The sequence below is a fragment of the Rhinoraja longicauda genome, chromosome 3 (genome assembly GCF_053455715.1).
Source record: "Rhinoraja longicauda isolate Sanriku21f chromosome 3, sRhiLon1.1, whole genome shotgun sequence".
Taxonomy (NCBI): domain Eukaryota; kingdom Metazoa; phylum Chordata; class Chondrichthyes; order Rajiformes; family Arhynchobatidae; genus Rhinoraja; species Rhinoraja longicauda.
Genome location: NC_135955.1, coordinates 388,007 through 406,118, shown reverse-complemented (window position 1 = coordinate 406,118; position 18,112 = coordinate 388,007). Strand labels below are relative to the sequence as shown.

The 18,112-nt window shown below is 45.3% G+C and overlaps 1 protein-coding gene across 1 annotated transcript in view; it reads left to right on the top strand.

Annotated features, from left to right (window-relative positions):
- Positions 1–6,617: 6,617 nt before the first annotated feature.
- The window catches only part of LOC144611355 (equilibrative nucleobase transporter 1-like), a 30,757-nt gene continuing 19,262 nt past the window's right edge, over positions 6,618–18,112 (top strand). The window contains exons 1-4 of the mRNA XM_078430429.1: positions 6,618–6,807; positions 12,726–12,855; positions 14,589–14,635; positions 16,411–16,487. Coding sequence (XP_078286555.1) covers positions 6,618–6,807; positions 12,726–12,855; positions 14,589–14,635; positions 16,411–16,487 — 444 coding nt within the window. The remainder of the gene's footprint in view (positions 6,808–12,725; positions 12,856–14,588; positions 14,636–16,410; positions 16,488–18,112) is intronic.

Sequence of the window (18,112 nt, the reverse complement as noted above, 5' to 3'; positions counted from 1 at the left end):
ATTGCAGATCAAGGGTCATATCGCTTGTCAAGTGGGAAGAAGCCTTTAACGTTTTTTCTTCCAACGCACTCAATCACTCGTTACTTAATTTTACTATAAATATAGCCGCATCTTGGACGAATCTCTGAAAAACTAGACCTAAAAGTGGGACAGTGTGAAACACGAAAACTCGGAAGAAAAAATAAATAAAATAAAATAAATATAAATAAATAGTCAATTAAATAGATAAATAAATGGAAATGCTGCAGACAGATCAGAGCAGCACAGCATGCAGAACAAAGAGCTGGGATATAGTATATCCGCATAATTGCAAAAGCGAACGGGCAAAAGACAAACATAAGGAGAAAATTCTACAGGAAAACCCAGAGGTCCTCTACGTTGATTACGTCCGACATCGAGGGAGTAGGAAGAAGAATAACTTAATAATCTTCACGAACTACATCCATTTGTTGAGGGACACTCTGCTGGAAAACTACCCACATGTTCATGGAGAGGGTATCGTACATGGGGGCATTGTACTATTTCCTACTGCAATGGAGGTAAGATTGTGATACAGGGAAATACAGAAAGCTTGGACTCTTTTGAAGAGGTTTTCCTCCTGCTAAACAGAGAAGGTGAACAAAATAGGAACCGAGACCCACCAGGATAATTACGAAGACGAAAGCCCACCAGAGATAACTGCTGCCTTGGCCATCCCTACCCCCCCCTATACCTTATAACTCAAACCGCCAGCTGAGAGAGAGTCTGGCCCAGTTAGAACTTGAATTCACGGAGCTCAAACCAGCACAGGCTAAGTACTCCCACCAGCTGAAAGAGGACCTTAAACAGTGGATGACGAAAAATGAGACCACCACCTCTGAGATGAAGAGAACTGTGGAAGAGCTGAGACAAGAAAACTGTACACTCCAAGCACAAATAAACCAAAATGAAGGAGGATATAAATGGGCAAGGAAAATAATTTAACAAACAGCTCCAAAATGCCGGGAACAATCACTCAGAAGTTCCAAAAAGGACACACGAAAAGACACAGAGCCCATTTGTTGCCCACCTCCCTATGGCAGCCCCAACCTCTCTGATCTGCACTTAGCCCACCAATACAGCACCACTGGACACCCCTCCTATCATACTGACAGCTCCAGGAACACAGTCGACGGGCAAACCTCATCTCAGCCTAACCCAAACCTCCTGCCTCCCAGTCTGAAAAGCAAAATCCCCAGGTAGTCCTACTGATTGACTCCAACGGGAAGTTTCTGGACCCCCAGAGGCTGTTCCCAGGTCGCCAGGTACTGGTTAAAACGTACAGCATCACAGACCATGCAATGAGGGTCTTGAACAAAGACACCATCGGACGCCCTCAATACCTTGTGATCCATACAGGGATGAATAATATGTGCACCCTACGCTATGGCGCTGCTGGGGCAATAAAGAGGATGGCGGAAAAGGCCAGCAAGGAATTCCCTGACTCGAGGATCGTGATCTCTACCCTACTGCCCAGGACGGACACCCCACCCCATATGATTCACAACACCAACACGGAGATCAGCAGAGGATGTGCCGCCCTCCCTAACGTCCAATTGGCCCACCACCCAACCATCGGTACATGGGACCTTCATGACGGAATACAACTAAACAGACAGGGGGTGAGGGCCTTCGCAAAGAACCTTAAAGATATTGCCCTGGGACGCAACCTTCCCACCACCCTCGATCAATGAGAACCCAAGATTCAAGATTCAAGATAGCTTTATTTGTCATCCAATATTGGACGAAATTCAGTCACCCACAGTCCAACAATAAAAGCATTAAATAAGCATTAAAATTACACAACCCCAAAAACCCCCAAAACACAGTCCAACAATAAAAGCATTAAATAGGCATTCAAATTACCCAACCCCAAAAACACACAAAAAAAGAAACATCCATCAAAGAAACATCCATCACAGTGAGTCTCCTCCAGTCCTCTCCTCACTGTGATGGAAGGCCACGATGTCTTTCCCTTCTCCTGCAGTCAGGTTGTTGTGGTTGTAGGCCGACCTGGACTCCCTCACCCTCACTACCTCCGGACCACCTCCCAAACTGCGAGGAGACACAACAGTCCAGCATGGGCAGCCATTGCCCCCGGCCCACCTCCTCAGCCACAGCCGCCGACCACCCCGGAAATGGGAGAGATCAGGAAGCTGCTGCACGCCCTGTGCTCCCAACTCTTGTGGTAAAAAAACGAACACATACATATAATAGTGTCCCTCCCGAGTGACTGATAAAAGGAAAAATAGCATACGATTGCACTGAATTAGTATTGTTAACATTGTTGATATTACTATTAATATTGTTGATATTGCTATTATTAATATTGTTATTATTATTAGGTGGCAGTACGAGCCTGCCTTTCCACGGCATACCAAATTTTACATAACATTCCCCATTTATAGAAAAAATTAGTGTTTTCACACTTGTCCCACAAAATGGGTTTTTGTTTTTCTCCAAAGAGAAAAAAAGAAAGATATATAAGTAAAAATAAATGAGTTCATTCCATATAAGCTGTTGGTATATCCAGGGTCTCTACTCCTCAACCTTCGGGATGAAGACTAGGAACCCTGAATTCCTGAAGCTCATAGAAGATACTGGTATAATGATATTAACAGAAACATGGCACCGAAAGGATATGTTTACTCACTGCCCCTCAGGGTATCATGAAGTCGTGGTGCCCTCAGTAAAATTACTAATATACATCAGGGCAGAACTTCCGGGGGTGTCTTGGTGTGGTAAAAGGGAAAACTAGACAATCACATTACATCAATAAAACAGGGGAAATCACATATATGGCTGAAACTAGATAAAGAAATTGGAATAACCATGGAAGATACATATCTATGTGCTGTCTACATACCCCCAATGGAATCACCATACTTTGAGGAGGATCTATTTGAAACTCTCCACACCGAAATCAACCATTTCCAGGCCCAGGGAAATGTGCTATTATGTGGGGACTTGAATGCAAGGACCGGATGTGAACTCGATTTCATAAACCCACAGGGCAACAACTATGTGTTCGGTCAAACCCGCTTGTACGTCACACTGACCATCACCAACCGGAACAACCTTGACTGTGAAATAAATAAAAGTGGCAGAGAGGTAGTGCATCTCTTTCGAGCCTTGGGCCTATATATAGTTAATGGTAGGTTCAGAGGGGACTCGATGGGGAGGTTCACATATTCCTCAGCTCTTGGGTCTAGCATGGTGGACTATGCAATCACTGATATGAACCCCTGCACTATCAGTGCATTCACTGTTAGGCAGCAGTCCACTCTCTCAGACCATAGCCAAATCAACGTATACCTAAAATTCTCTGCTCAAATTAAAGACGTAAAAACTAAATCAGACATACAAATGGGCTCCAGACAGTGGAGATAAATTCATCATGGCCCTGAACTCACCCGATCTCATAAATAAAATATCGAAATTTAAGACAAACCCATATGAGACTACCAGAGATGGTGTCAACATGGCCATAAATGACATTAATAAGATTTTTCACAAGGCAGCTATCAAAGCTGACCTTGTAAAGCAAATGAGAAAAATCATCAAAAAACATAACCATGAAAAATGGTTTGACTACGAGTGCAAAAATGCCATAAAAAATCTGAGGAAAATACCAAATCAAAAACACCGCCAATCAAACAATTCAGACTTGCGTATTAGATATAATAGAACCCTTAAAAGATGTAAACACACTATTAGGAACAAAACACAAAACTATACCCATAAAAGACTTGAAGAAATTGAAAACACCATAAATCAAAACAAAATCTGGTATATGTGAAATAATCTGGGCACAACAAAACCACAAGCATTACCAACTCAAGATGGTGATACCTGGAAGGCATATTTCGAAGATCCATATAAAGATATTCCAATAAATAAAATAAAGTCAAACTACTCTTATATCAGAGAAAAACGTCAAACATTAGAAACAACAATTGAAGACTATCAAAACCCTCTCGACTTCCCAATCACTCCAGAAGAATTGGCCATAAAAATAAAATCCCTCCACTCAAAGAAAGCTTGTGGTCCAGACAGCATTAAAAATGAAATGCTTAAGTATAGCACTCCGGGGATGCAGAACATAATGCTTAGGTTGTTCAACATCATATTACGTTCAGGTTATTTTCCCGATATTTGGTGTCAAGGGCCTATTTCGCCCATTTATATGAGTGGAAACAAATTAGATCCAAACAATTATCGTGGCATCTGCGTCAGTAGTTGCCTCGGGAAGTTATTCTGCAGTATTATAAATAACAGAATGCAGGATTTCCTTAGCAAATATAATATTCTCAGTAAAAACCATATTGGTTTCCTTCCAAAACACCGCACCACTGACCATATCTATATCCTCCACACTCTCATTGAAAAACATATACATCAAGCAAGAAATGGGAAAATATTTGCCTGTTTTATTGACTTTAAGAAAGCATTTGACTCTATTTGGCACGAAGGGCTTTATTACAAACTTCTCCATTGTGGTATAGGAGGAAAGGTATATGACCTTATTAAATCAATGTATTTGAATAATAAATGTGGTGTCAAAATTGCGGACAAATGCACTGATCACTTCACCCAGAGAAGAGGCGTCCGGCAAGGCTGCAATCTGAGCCCAACACTGTTTAATGTGTACATAAACGATTTGGCGGTAAAGTTGGACCAGAGCACGGCGCCGGGCCTCTGTCTTCTGGACGGAGAGGTAAAATCCCTGCTTTATGCGGATGACTTGGTTTTGTTGTCTCCCACAGAACAGGGACTGCAGCAACAGTTAGACCTACTCGATGATTACTGTCAACATTGGGCCCTGGCAGTAAATCTAAAGAAAACCAACATCATGATTTTTCAAAAAAGACCCAGATGTCAGGAAGACAAAAACCAATTCACTCTCAATGGTATCATGATCGAACACACTATGAGCTACACCTACCTTGGTCTAACTATGACAGCATCAGGGAGCTTTAGCATGGCAGTGAATGCACTAAAAGAGAAAGCTCAAAGAGCTCTGTATGCAATAATAAGAAGATTCCACAACTTCCAAATTCCTATTAAAATCTGGCTTTAAATATTTGACAGTGTACTTCAGCCCATTGCGCTTTATGGTAGCGAAGTATGGGGTCCACTCAGTCACCATAGCTATACTAAATGGGGGAAACACACAACAGAGGCCCTACTTGCGGAATGTTGTCGGAACCTCCTCTGCATCCAAAGGAAAACACCAACAAGTGCATGTAGGGCGGAATTAGGTAGATACCCACTGATAATAAATATCCAGAAACGAGCACTAAATTTTTGGAATTACCTTAAATCTAGTCCCCCAGACACCCTCCAGTTCAAAGCCCTCCAAACCCAAGAGGGGAACTCAGAAAAGAGCTCCCTTTGTCAGTTGGTACTGAGACTAACTACCCCTACTCAGTTAAACCTTGACCAGTCGCAGATCAACACTGCTTTCCAATCACCAGTTAGCCAACGCAGACTAGCGTGCTACCGTGCCCTAAAAAGAGATTATAAATTGGCAGACTCTCTCAACTGTTAGAGATATAAAGCAGAGACAGACCCTCACCAAGTACAGGTTAAGTGACCACCATTTGGCAGTTGAAAAAGGAAGACAGAAGAGATCTTGGCAACCAAGAGAAAATAGAATATGCGGTCACTGCTTGACAGATGAGGTTGAAACGAGTGGGGGGAGGGGGAGCAAGAGCAGAGCTGTGGGATGTAGAAGACACCATAGTGAGAACCTCATCTATAATGGAAGAGGGAAAGCCCCGTTTCCTGAAGAATGAGGACATCTCTGATGCGAAGAGGGGAAGCCCCGTATCATTCTTCGGGAAACGGGGCTTCCCCTCTTCCATTATAGATGAGGCTCTCAGTAGGGTCTCTTCTACATCCCGCAGCTCCGCTCTTGCTAATGTCGTTAATGATGTAAACAATTGGTTACATTAACCGGATATATGACCTTCTTACATAACTTCGCGACTGCTGCATTGACGGAGTTACGTACATGCGAATTGCACAAACGTCCCACATTCCTTCAGAAGCAGTGCTTTGGGGAGCCCGATCGTGTCAAGAGGACGCAGCTGAAGAACTATCCTTCCGTCAAATGTGCCATGCTGATGGAACGGTTGAGTGCTGGAGGGGCAGAGCTGAGGGAACGCTGCAGTCACTGGGACACTGTGCTGAGGGAACGTTGCACAGTCACTGGGACACTGTGCTGAGGGAACGCTGGAATCACTGGGACACTGTGCTGAGGGAACGCTGGAATCACTGGGACACTGTGCTGAGGGAACGCTGCACAGTCACTGGGACACTGTGCTGAGGGAACGTTGCACAGTCACTGGGACACTGTGCTGAGGGAACGTTGCACAGTCACTGGGACACTGTGCTGAGGGAACGCTGCACAGTCACTGGGACACTGTGCTGAGGGAACCCCGAATAGTCAGAAGGGCAGAATTGACCGATTTCCATACGGTCTGGATGACCCTCCCGATGGACTGATACGTTGCCGGAAGTACAGGGATAGTTATTGACAATTGGAGAAATATTGATTTCTAAGCATATCCCGTGTTTGTCTGTGAGTTGCTCCGATGCTCCGGTTGGGCCAGCGAGTCAAGCCGTATTTAACACTTGTTACGGGGATCGTAGAGTGCTTTGGCTTCGCAGGGTTGATCTATGGATGGCCCTCCCTTGTGTTTGTTTTAAAGAAAGAAGAATACTTCGCTGACCTCTGCCTCCCATTGCATAACCCCAGCGATTTTGGAGCGAGGAATGTCACTGGTGAGTGTCCGTGGGACAGGGTTGAGGACAAAATCAAACTAATATACAGATAGGGCGGCACGGTGGCGCAACGGTAGAGTTGCTGCTTTACAGCGAATGCTGCGCCGGAGACTCAGGTTCGATCCTGACTACGGGTGCTGTACTGTAAGGAGTTTGTACGTTCTCCCCGTGACCTGCGTGGGTTTTCTCCGAGATCTTCGGTTTCCTCCCACACTCCAAAGACGTACAGGGATGTAGGTTAATTGACTGGGTAAATGTAAAAATTGTCCCTAGTGTGTGTGGGATAATGTTAGTGTGTGGGGATCGCTGGGCGGCGCGGACTTGGTGGGCCGAAAAGGCTTGTTTCCGCGCTGTATCTGAAATATGAAATATGAAATATGAAATAAATAGACAGAGATGGACGGTGGAGGAAGACATATCAGTGAAAAGTGAAAGGTTGATGAAATGCAGGGCAATGGATTAAGGAGACCAAGTTAAAGAGTAGACGCAGATTGAATATGCTAAGAACGACGGTCGCAGTGACACAGTTGGAAACAGGCAGTCGTGCAGAGAGTGTAACGAGCGAGTGTGAAAAAGACACATATGTGGATCTGAGAATGTCACGATGAGATGAGAGTATCGCAGAAAAGTAAACATGACATCTAGAAGCAAATCAAGTCCTAACTTATGTTCTCTCTATCTATCTATCTATCTTCTTCAATCGCTTTTACTCTTGTATTGCGAATGTGGAGGGGTGGAAAAACTGAGACAGAGTTGTGAAAAAGGGAGAGTAAAAGAGGATAAGTAGAAGAGGGAAGTGGAGGGATAGCTGGAAACTCAGGGCATGAATATGGGGAGAGAGGGAAGGGAATGACCGATGGGCGAAGATGCAAAGTGTAGGTGAGCGATTAGAGTAAAATCTCTTACTGAAAAGTGTGCAGGATGATAGGCAGGAGAAGCGAGACTTTGATGCACTCACCATTGGTGAGAACGTTTCAGGCAACGCTGCAGGAGCGGGCGGAGTCACCACTGTTGGCAGCACTAGTTTCAGGCAGAAGGTTTTTCCTATTGTCTCTTTATCAGGTCGCTGCATTGCTGTGCGCACAGTGGAACATTGGAAGCTGTGACTCATCGCTCTTAAATAGAGTTGTATTGCAAATATTCTCTTTATTTTAGGACATGGAACGACAGATGCTGAATTGGAATAAATAAGTTTAACTGGAATAATTCATATCGGGCAGCATCTTTGGAGAACATGAATAGGTGACGTTTCGTATCATAACCCTCTTTCAGACTGACCTGAAAGTAGAAACCTGGCAGAGAGGTTGGGGCGGGGCAAAACCTGGCAGTGATAGGGCGATGCAGGCGTTTTCTTGATAAGTCACATAGTTGGACAAAGCCCAGATATTAAAATATACAACCGGAAAATCTGGTAGGCCTCACCTGGTATTCGGGCCAAGTATTCGGCCAAACGATCGATTCTACGCTTGTTCTCTACAATGTTAAGGAGGACACATGGGGAACACAGGAGCCAGGAGATAATGGAAGACAAGGTCCACGTGAACCTCTATATCCATGGGAGAACTGTTGGTGTAAAGGAGGAGGTATGGGGAGAGGTGTTAATTCCCCTGCGGTTATAAATGTAAGTATCTGAGGAGGGTGTATTTGGTTAGGAGTGGATGAGGGAATCAATGAGTTATGGAGGGAGTAGTGTCCAGGGAAGTAGGATCAGGGTGAGATGGGAAGGTGTGACTGGTGGCAGGATCCCTTTGAGGGTCGCAGGGATATCGTAGAATGCTGGGTTGGGTGTGGAAAGAGAAGGAGTGAAAATTGAGGAGCAGGGGAGGTCTGTCCTTGTTCCATTTTAGGGGGGAGGGGGAGGGGAAAAAGTGGAACTACAAGAGATGCGGGTGATTGATGTAACTCCGACGGCAGGGAATAAACCGCGTTTTCAATTGGCTGCAATATCGTGTTTGTATATCACGAAGGAATTCAAAGTTGCTGGAAAAGTAGATATTCTGCCTCGATCCATCTCAACATATCTGCCTGGCGGTCACGTACTTAGTCTCATATGTTCAGACTCTCGCTTCATAGATTACATATAATTACATAGAAAATAGTTACAGGATGAAGCCATTCGGCCCTTTGAGCCAGCACCGCTAGTCATTATGATCATGGCTGATCATCCACAATCAGTAACCTGTGCCCAACATCTCCCCATATACCTTGATTCCACTAGCCCCCAGAGCTCTATCTAACTCTCTTAAATTCATCCAGTGATTTGGCCTCCACTGCCCTCTGTGGCAGAGAATTCAACAAATCACAGCTCTTTGGGTGAAAAAGTTCCTTCTAATCTCAGTTTCAAATAGCCTCCCCTTTATTCTAAGACTGTGACCCCTGGTTCCGGACGCCCCAAATTGGGAACTTTTTCCTGCATCTAGCTTGTCCAGTCCTGTTATAATTTTATATGTCTCTATAAGATCCCGTCACATCCTTTTAAGCCCAACTGAATACAAGCCTTGTTACATTTTCATATCATCATATCATACCATATATATACAGCGCGGAAAGAGGCCTTTTCGGCCCACCAAGTTCGCGCCGCCCAGCGATCCCCGTACATTAACACTATCCCACGCCCACTAGGGACAATTTTTACATTCACCCAGCCAATTAACCTACATACCTGTACGTCTTTGGAGTGTGGGAGGAAACCGAAGATCTCGGAGAAAACCCACGCAGGTTACGGGGAGAACGTACAAACTCCTTACAGTGCAGCACCCGTAGTCAGGATCGAACCTGAGTCTCCGGCGCTGCATTCGCAACTCTACCGCTGCGCTACCGTGCCGCCCTATTTGTATTTTGTATTTGCATTTATTGTATATATGTTTTATTTCTCGTGTTATGCACTGTCAGGATTGCTATTTTAATTTCGTTGTACCTGTTGCAATGACAATAAAGGAATTCTATTCTATTCTATTCTATTGTCTTTTCAATCTTTCCCCATATGACAGTCACGCCATCCCAGGGATCAATCTCGTGAACCTACGCTGCACTGCCTCAACTACAAGGATGTCCTTCCTCAAATTAGGAGACCAAAACTGTAAACAATACTCCAGATGTTGTCTCATCTGGGCCCTACTCAACAGCAGAAGAGGGTATTTACTCCTATACTCAAATCCTATCGTTATGAAGGCGAACATGCCATCAGCTTTCTTCACTGTCTGATGTACCTGCACGCCAATTTTCAGTGACTGGTGTACAAGGACACCCAGGTCTCGCTGCACTTCCCCTTTACCTAACCTGACATCATTGAGGTAATAATCTGCCTCCTTTTTGCCGCCAAAGTGGATAACCTCACATTTCGCTACATTATACTGCATCTGCCATGCATCTGCCCAGTCACTCAACCTGTCCAGGTCACCCTGCAACCTCCTAACAATCTCTTCGCAGTTCACACTGCCACCCAGCTTTGTGTCGTCTGCAAACTTGCTCGTGTGACTTCTAAGTCCTTCATCCAAATCATTAATATATGTGGTAAATAGTTGCGGACCCAGCACCGGGCCTTGCAGCATTCCACTCGCCACTGCCTGCCATTATAAAAAGGACCCGTTTACTCTTACTCTTTGCTTCCTGTCTGCCAAACAATTATCTATCCATGTCAACACCCTACCTCCAATACCATGTGCTCTAATTTTGCTCACCAATCTCCCGTGTGGTACCTTATCAAACGCTTTCTGAAAGTCTAGGTACACTACTTCCACTGGCTCCTCTTCATCCATTTTACTTGTCACATCCTCAAAAAATTCCAGAAGATTAGTCAAGCATGATTTCCCTTTCATAAATCCGTGCTGACTTCGACTTATCCTTTTCCTGCTGTGGAAATGCACCGTTATTACCTTTAATAATTGACTCCAGCATCTTCCCCACCACCGATGTCAGGCTAACTGGTCCGTAATTCCCCGTTTTCTCTCACGCTCCTTTCTGGAAAAGTGGGATAACATTAGCTATCCTCCAATCCACAGGAACTGATCATGAATCTATTGAACATTGGAAGCTGATCACCAATGCGTCCACTATTTCCAAAGCCACCTCCCTGAGCACCCTGGGATGCAAACCATCAGGCCCTGGGGATTTATCATCCCTCAGTCCTATCAGTCTACCCAATACTAATGCAAATTTCTTTCAGTTCCTCTATCCCCCGGGATCCGCTGTCCTCTAGTACATCTAGGAGATTGTTTGTGTCTTCCTTAGTGACGACAGATCCGAAGTACCTGTTCAACTCTTCTGCCATTTCCTTGTTACCCGTAATAATTTCACCCGTGTCTGCTTTCAAGGGACCCACATTTGTCTTTGCTAATCATTTTCCCTTAACATATCTGAAGAAGCTCTTACTGTCCTTCTTTGTATTCTTGGCCAGCTTCCCCTCGTACTTCATATTTTCAGCCCGTATTGCCCGCTTTGTAACCTTCTGTTGTCCTGTAAAAGTTTCCCAATCCTCTGGCTTCCTGTTACTCTTTGCTATGTTATATATCTTCCTTTTAGTATTATTCCATCCCTAACGTCCCTTGTGAGCCGCGGTTGCCTCCTACTCCCCTTAGAAACTTTCTTCCGCTTTGGAATGAGATGATCCTGCATCTTCCGGATTATGCTCCTCTCTCATGCCTTCATAGTCCCCTTTGTTCAACTGCAACACTAACACTTCCGATTTAACATTCTCCCTCTCAAATTACAGATTAAACTAATCATTTTATGATCACTACCTCCAAGCGGTTCCCTTACCTCGAGTTCTCTTATCAAATCTGCTTCACTGGACAACACTAAATGCAGAATTGCCTTTTCTCTGGTAGGCTCCAGTAAAAGCTTCTCTAAGAAACCATCTCGGAGGCACTCCACTAACTCTCTTTCCTGGGGTCCAGAACGAACATGATTATCCCAGTTTACCTGCATATTGAAACCCCCCATCACTACAGTGGCATTACCTTTGTCACAGCCAGTTTTAACTCCTGCTGCAACTTACACTCTAAATCCGGGCTACTATTTGGGGGTCTGTAGATAATTCCAATTAGTGTCCTCTTACCTTCACAATTCCTCAACTCTAACCACAGTGACTCTACTTCGTCAGTCCCTATCTCAACCCTCGCAAGGGACTGAATTTCGTCCCTCCTCTGCCCACCCGTCTGTCCCTTCTATAGGATGTATAACCCTGAATATTAAGTTCCCATGCCCAATCCTCCTGCAGCCACGTCTCAGCAATCCCCACATTGTCATATCTACCAATTTCTAACTGAGCCTCAAGCTCATCTACTTTACTTCTTTAAACTTCGTGCATTCATATACAATACTTGTAATTCCTTACTCATCTCCCCTTTCACATCCATTCCTATTACACTTGGCCATACTCTCCTATCCGTGATCAGCCATGATGACATTGAATGGCGGTGCTGGCTCGAAGGGCCGAATGGCCTCCTCCTGCACCTATTGTCTATTGTCTATTATCCCTTTCTGAGCTTTCTTTCCCAAAAGGCTCCTTTCACGATTGTTCATTCAGAGTGCTGCCTTTCTCCTGCACTACCCTCCATCTCACAGTACCGCTTCTCTTACAAGGTGCCCTTACACATCACAGTTGCCATTTTCATATTCCATCCACATTGTCTTATTCTGTCTCATTGTCCCCGCTTGGCTGCTTTATCTGAATTTATCTCCCTCCTTCACAATAAACCACGTTTCCATTCTATCTAACACCAGGTTTATTCTTTTTCCCCTTCACCTTTGCCTATCGCGGTGATTTAACCTTTGCTTCGTTCAAGTTTTCTTTAATTTTCTAACAGCTTTATTCATTCCCTCCATCTCACTGTCTTTCTCCCTCTCCTTTCCTTGCTTCCTCTCTCTCCACATCTCTCTTTCTCTTAATAACTCTCACTAATTGTCCCTCCGACTAGATTGTGCTATGCAGGATGAACGATTCACGCTGATCTTCACCATTTCCACTTTCGTCATGTTTGTCGGAAACGTGGCCAACGGCATCCTGCTCGACTACGTCGGCACTTTAGTCACCCGCCTCCTGGTTATGTAAGTCACTGGTTTGCTTGGATTAGTGTTGGTGCCGGCAGAACATCAAGAGGAGAGGGGATATACTGAGCGACGTTGCAGGAGTCTTGGTGGAGTTGAAGGAGTTGGGATAAGTGGGTCCTGGGACGGGTCGTGTGGAAGATGATGGCCGGAATGGTCGCAGTGTCGCGTTGTAACACAGGAGAGGGATTCTGAATTAGGAGGGGAGAAATATTTAAACAAAAGAAGGGACACGGTTAGGGGTGGGGCAAAAGTACAGTATGCAGAAAGCATCAAGTGGATAAAACCAAACGTTCATCTCGGCATATTACGAGAGGCCATTGAGAGAAATGAATGGCCGAGGAGAAAATGCAGTTACAGGGGTTGCTGCTATAATTAGATGGCATGGTTTGAACCCTTCATGTATAAAGGGTTAAAACTGGCTGTAAAAAAGTTATGGCTGTCCGTGATGCCAAGGCACTCAATAAATTAAGCGGATCTGAAATCTAAATAAAGTGCTGGAAATATTCAGAAGCTCCCCCATCCCAACGACATGAGGGCTTTATGGTAATTGACCTCTGCAAAAAAGAAGAACGGCCCTGGTGGTCGGGGAGTGGATGAGAGAGTGGGATAAGATAGAACTAATTCAACGGCTTATAACTGGTCAGCATGCAACACAGTATCTCTAAACAAGTTAAACTAAATAAGGTCAGGCAAGAACTGCGGTGAGCGAAACACGATTAACGTATCGCCTTGACGAACGTTCATCGGAGGTATTAATCCAAAGAGACGTTGCCTGGGATGTTGAGATTTTCATCCATTTTTGTTCTTTTTTATGCCTTCATCCATTAATACTTTCTTGGGCGTGGACATCTAGAATCGCGGGAACCAGGGAAGGGGAGTTGTAGGGTGTCTTAAATTTGTATAAAACTAACAACAAATAATCGAGTTAACATCTCCACGCCACAATATTTCATCGCAAATCTGCGTTACACAATAGGCCCATTTATATAAAAAGCGGCTGGCGAAAGTAAAATAAGGCTCGTGATCGTCTGACCGTGATGGAGTAAACTGTTCAGGAAATAAAGAGTGTGATGTTGTGGCGTTTCCTATCTTGCAACGAAAACCATGGCGCGCAGAGTGTCGTCCCAATTTATGCAGTGACAATCACATCGATCAGTAAATTGTCCCGCAAGAGTTTCAGTTGCGAGATAGGAAACTCTACAACACACGACGACATGGAAATTGGAAGCCTTCCACTAACGGAACCGATGCTCCGTATTGTGATAAAAAATAATGTAACATGGTTGAGCATTCGTTCATTGAAATTTATTGCGGGATATGAGAAAAATACTAGTGATGTTGAGTTATATTGTCCATCAGTGATAAACCAGAGCAAAGGTTTTCTTTGGGTCAACGCGCTGGCGAACGGGAAGAGGAGGGGAGAAGTAGTGGAAGGCGTAAGAGTGGGGACACATGGGCAGCTATAAGATGAAGCGCAAGGGCTAGGGAAGCAGCTCGGGATTCGGAAGATGTCATCCACCTCCAGGTGTGGGGCCAACTCTGGCCGTAGACTTTTTGCCGAGACCAAGATTTTATGAAGCTCGATTCGTCCGCGAGGTTTGATACACCCACTAGTCAGCCGATTGTTGTGTGCCTCTTAAAAGTGTTGACCGGTGAGGGGCTGAGGGCCGAGATATATGGGATGGGATGTCGCAGCCAGTGGTTAATCCTTTGAGGTTGTATCTTCCCAGATTGATATACACAACGGGCACGTTGATGATCGCATTATCCGCCTCTGGTGAGTCAAACTCCCTTCCCCTTTACTTCGTTAAACCCACTGCGCTCGAATGGAAGCTGGTGGAGAATGAGAGTGGACGCGAGCGGGAGGGGCGACGCGGTGGGTGCGCGAGAAGGTGAATGCTGAGGCGGTGGAAGGGACGAGAGTGAGAAAGAAACGGTGGGGGAAGTGAAAGAGATAATGAGGCGATTTAGAGCGAAAGGACAATCGCAGGAGGACTGGTTGGCTAGAGTGAATGGAAAACAAGAGTAGGGAGCTGGAGTAAGATTGGGAACAAATGAGAGTCAGTACGTGACGGAGTGAGAAGCAGATGATTAAGGGAGAGTTGTTGCAGATGCGGGAAGCGATGAAAACGAGCGTAAGAAAAAAATAACGGGCATGGGTGGACTTGCAAAAGAGGTGCGAGCAAGCGAGGGAAGAGGATGAATATTTATGTGGGAGGTAACGGTGTCAACTGGGAGGCGGAAGAGACGAGGTGGCGTGAGGCGGACATAAAGAGACACTGACAGAGAAATGGGGAAGAACGATCCAAATACAATGCGAATGAAGGACAGGTCAGTAAGCGAGAGAGGGTGGCTGAGTGGCAGATAAAATAAGTGGTGAAAGTGGCGAGCAAGTCCGAGAAACAGGTTGAGCGAGGGCAACAAAGAATTTTGGACAGTCGAGCGAAAACAAGAGTGAGTTTGTAGCAGAGTGGGAACGATGCCTATTAAGAGAGTCTGGTCGATCCAATGACAGAAAGTAGAGGAAGTGTGTGAAATTGGAGGCAGGCGAGGTAAAATGCGAGCGAGAGAGTGGAAGGGAGAGACGGGGAAGACCTGCGGAAGAGAGGGATATCAAGAGAAAAAATAGAAACAAAAAATGACGACGGATGAGAGGACGAAAGAAAGCCGAGTCACCCAAACGTCTTACACTTTCGGAGGAGAAATGCTAAACGGAGCAATGCGAAGTTGGATGACCAGAGCTCAGGAATTGCAACATTGCTGCAGTTACAATCTCTCAGAGTAGCAGTGTAAGATGAGCAGAACTGACCAATCTCACCACTGCTAAGGGGAACAATCTTTCACCTGTTTTTGCCCTATTAGAAGTCATACACCATATAGTCACATGTCCATCGGTTCAGCTCATCCATGCCAACCAAGGTGCACGATCCAAGCTAATCCCATTTTCCCGCGTGTGGCCCAATGACCCTTTCAAACTTTCCTATCCACGTACCTGCGCTAATGTTTTATTTTAATGTTGTTATCGTACTTGCCTCGACTACCTCGTCCGGCAGCTCGTTCCATGCACCCACCACGTGTGAAAAAGATGACCCTCAGAATCTCAATAAATCTTTACCTTATCACATCTAACCTGTAACATTTAGTTATTGATTCCGCTATCCTGGGAAAATTCTGCCTACACATGCCCACCATGGTGTTATTGCCTTTATGACATCACTTCTCAGCCTCTTGCCCTGTCATGAATAACGTAAAATCTCCCCCTGTAGTTAAGGAGTCCGGGACGCTTTGCTTCTAATATATATTCTCTGCACTCTTTCCAATCTGAAGGATGGAAAGACGAACGCTGTCACCTTTACACGAGAATATAATCTGCAATGCCCGGTCAGTGCTAATCTTTAGAAAAATACCAAGTTATGGTTGGAAATTAAGAAGCGGAAATGTGAAAAACATTTGGACTTGGTTTAACCTAAAAGAAAGGGCCTTTCTTATTTATTAGGTAGTTTCCGCCAGGGAATGGTGAACAATAAATTTTCTCTTCTCCCTCTGTTCCAGGCTCAGCCGCGCTGATGTTCCCCGCTCTCTCATTTGTGGGAGTTGGAGGACTCTCCTTGCTCTTCACAAACATACAGGTGAAGGATGACGTACTGAACCGGAGGACTGCCACCTATGAGGAGACTATGGGAAGGGAATATTGGGAGGAAAAAGAAGCAATTCAGGACTTCCACAGCTCCATTGGAGGGGCAGTGCGCGGCGAATGCAGCCCGTTCAGGGTGGGAGTGGGGAGGGGGGGTCTGCTCAAGTACGCCCATACTGTCGGAGAGGCCTTGCAGAGGTCCGGTTGTCCAAAAGTGGGTGGGGGTGTGCAATGGGTTGACCTCAGGTACTACCTCATCGTTTAAGGGCAGTGCTGACAGAGTCTTGTCCTCGGGATGGCTGTAGATTGGGATCTACTTGGGAACTACCGCACTGTAGGGGGGACAATGGAGCGAGGGCGTTGTCCTGTCAGGGTGGAAGTGGAGCGGGATTCGCCTCGGGAACAACACACTGTTGGAGAGGAAGTGCAATGGAATCTGCATCGTGCCGGCGATAGGAGAATCCCGTCGTAAGAGACGACCATGCGATTGGAGAGCGAGTGGTGAGGGTTTGCTGAACTGTCATGGTCTGCAAAGACTGACACCTGCCTTGTTCAATCAAGTGATTATTCACAATTAGTTTTTTGAGTGAACACGCGTTGCACTCATTCTCCCCTCTCCCATACTCTGCACCACTCTCTCAAAACTGTGCCCCTCTCATAAACGGAAACTGAGATCGTACGGCCTACTCTTAATACGGCACATTATCAAGTGTAGAAACAAGGTTTAGATATTAGTAGCCAGAGTGCTGGAGTATCGCAGCGGGTCAAGCAGCATCTCTGTAGAACCTGAACAAGCGACCTACTGGTCGGACCGTTCTTCAGACTGAGTGAGCACACGTTCCTGTAGTATTTTGTTCATTCAACACGCGCTCCGATGGCACTACCTTATTGTCGTGCCTTCGACATTTTCACCCTCTTTTCATACTACCCCTGCGAAACTGTGGTCCTCGTTCAATACTATCTTTTCCAACATTGTGACAATTTTCAGTGCTGTCTCAGTGGTATTGTGGCCCTCTTTCCGTACCGTCTCTACGAAATTGTGGCCCTCTTTCGTAAAGGTTCTCCGACATCGTGCCCCACTTTCGCTACTGTCTCTCCAATATTGTGTCCCACTTTTCAGGACTGTCTCTCAGATATTGTAAATCTGTTGCCATACTATCGATCTGGTGTCTTCACGTTCCATATCTCTCCATCATTTCAGCCTCATTCCATACATTGTTGCCATCTTTCAGAGTGAAATGTCCGACATTGTGGCCCCTTCTCAGTACCGACTCTACGATCCCGTGGCTTATTTTTTCCGTTCCATCTCTCCAACACGTGACCCAATTTCATACCGACGCTCCGATATTGCGGTCATTCTTCAGTTTTATCTCTCGGATATTCTGATTCTCTTCTGACGACGTTTCTCGGACATTGTGGGCCTCTTTTAGTATTAGCTCTCCGATAATGTAATTCTCTTCCGGTACTGTCACTCCATCATTGTGGCACTCAGATAACGTGGCGCTCCAACAGTGCTATGCTACCAGAGTGCTGTATTTTGTGCTGCACACCGATTTGTAGACCTGTGCACATGTTAATATAATGGCTTCCATTAGTGTAATTGGAGTGTCGTGGTAGAAG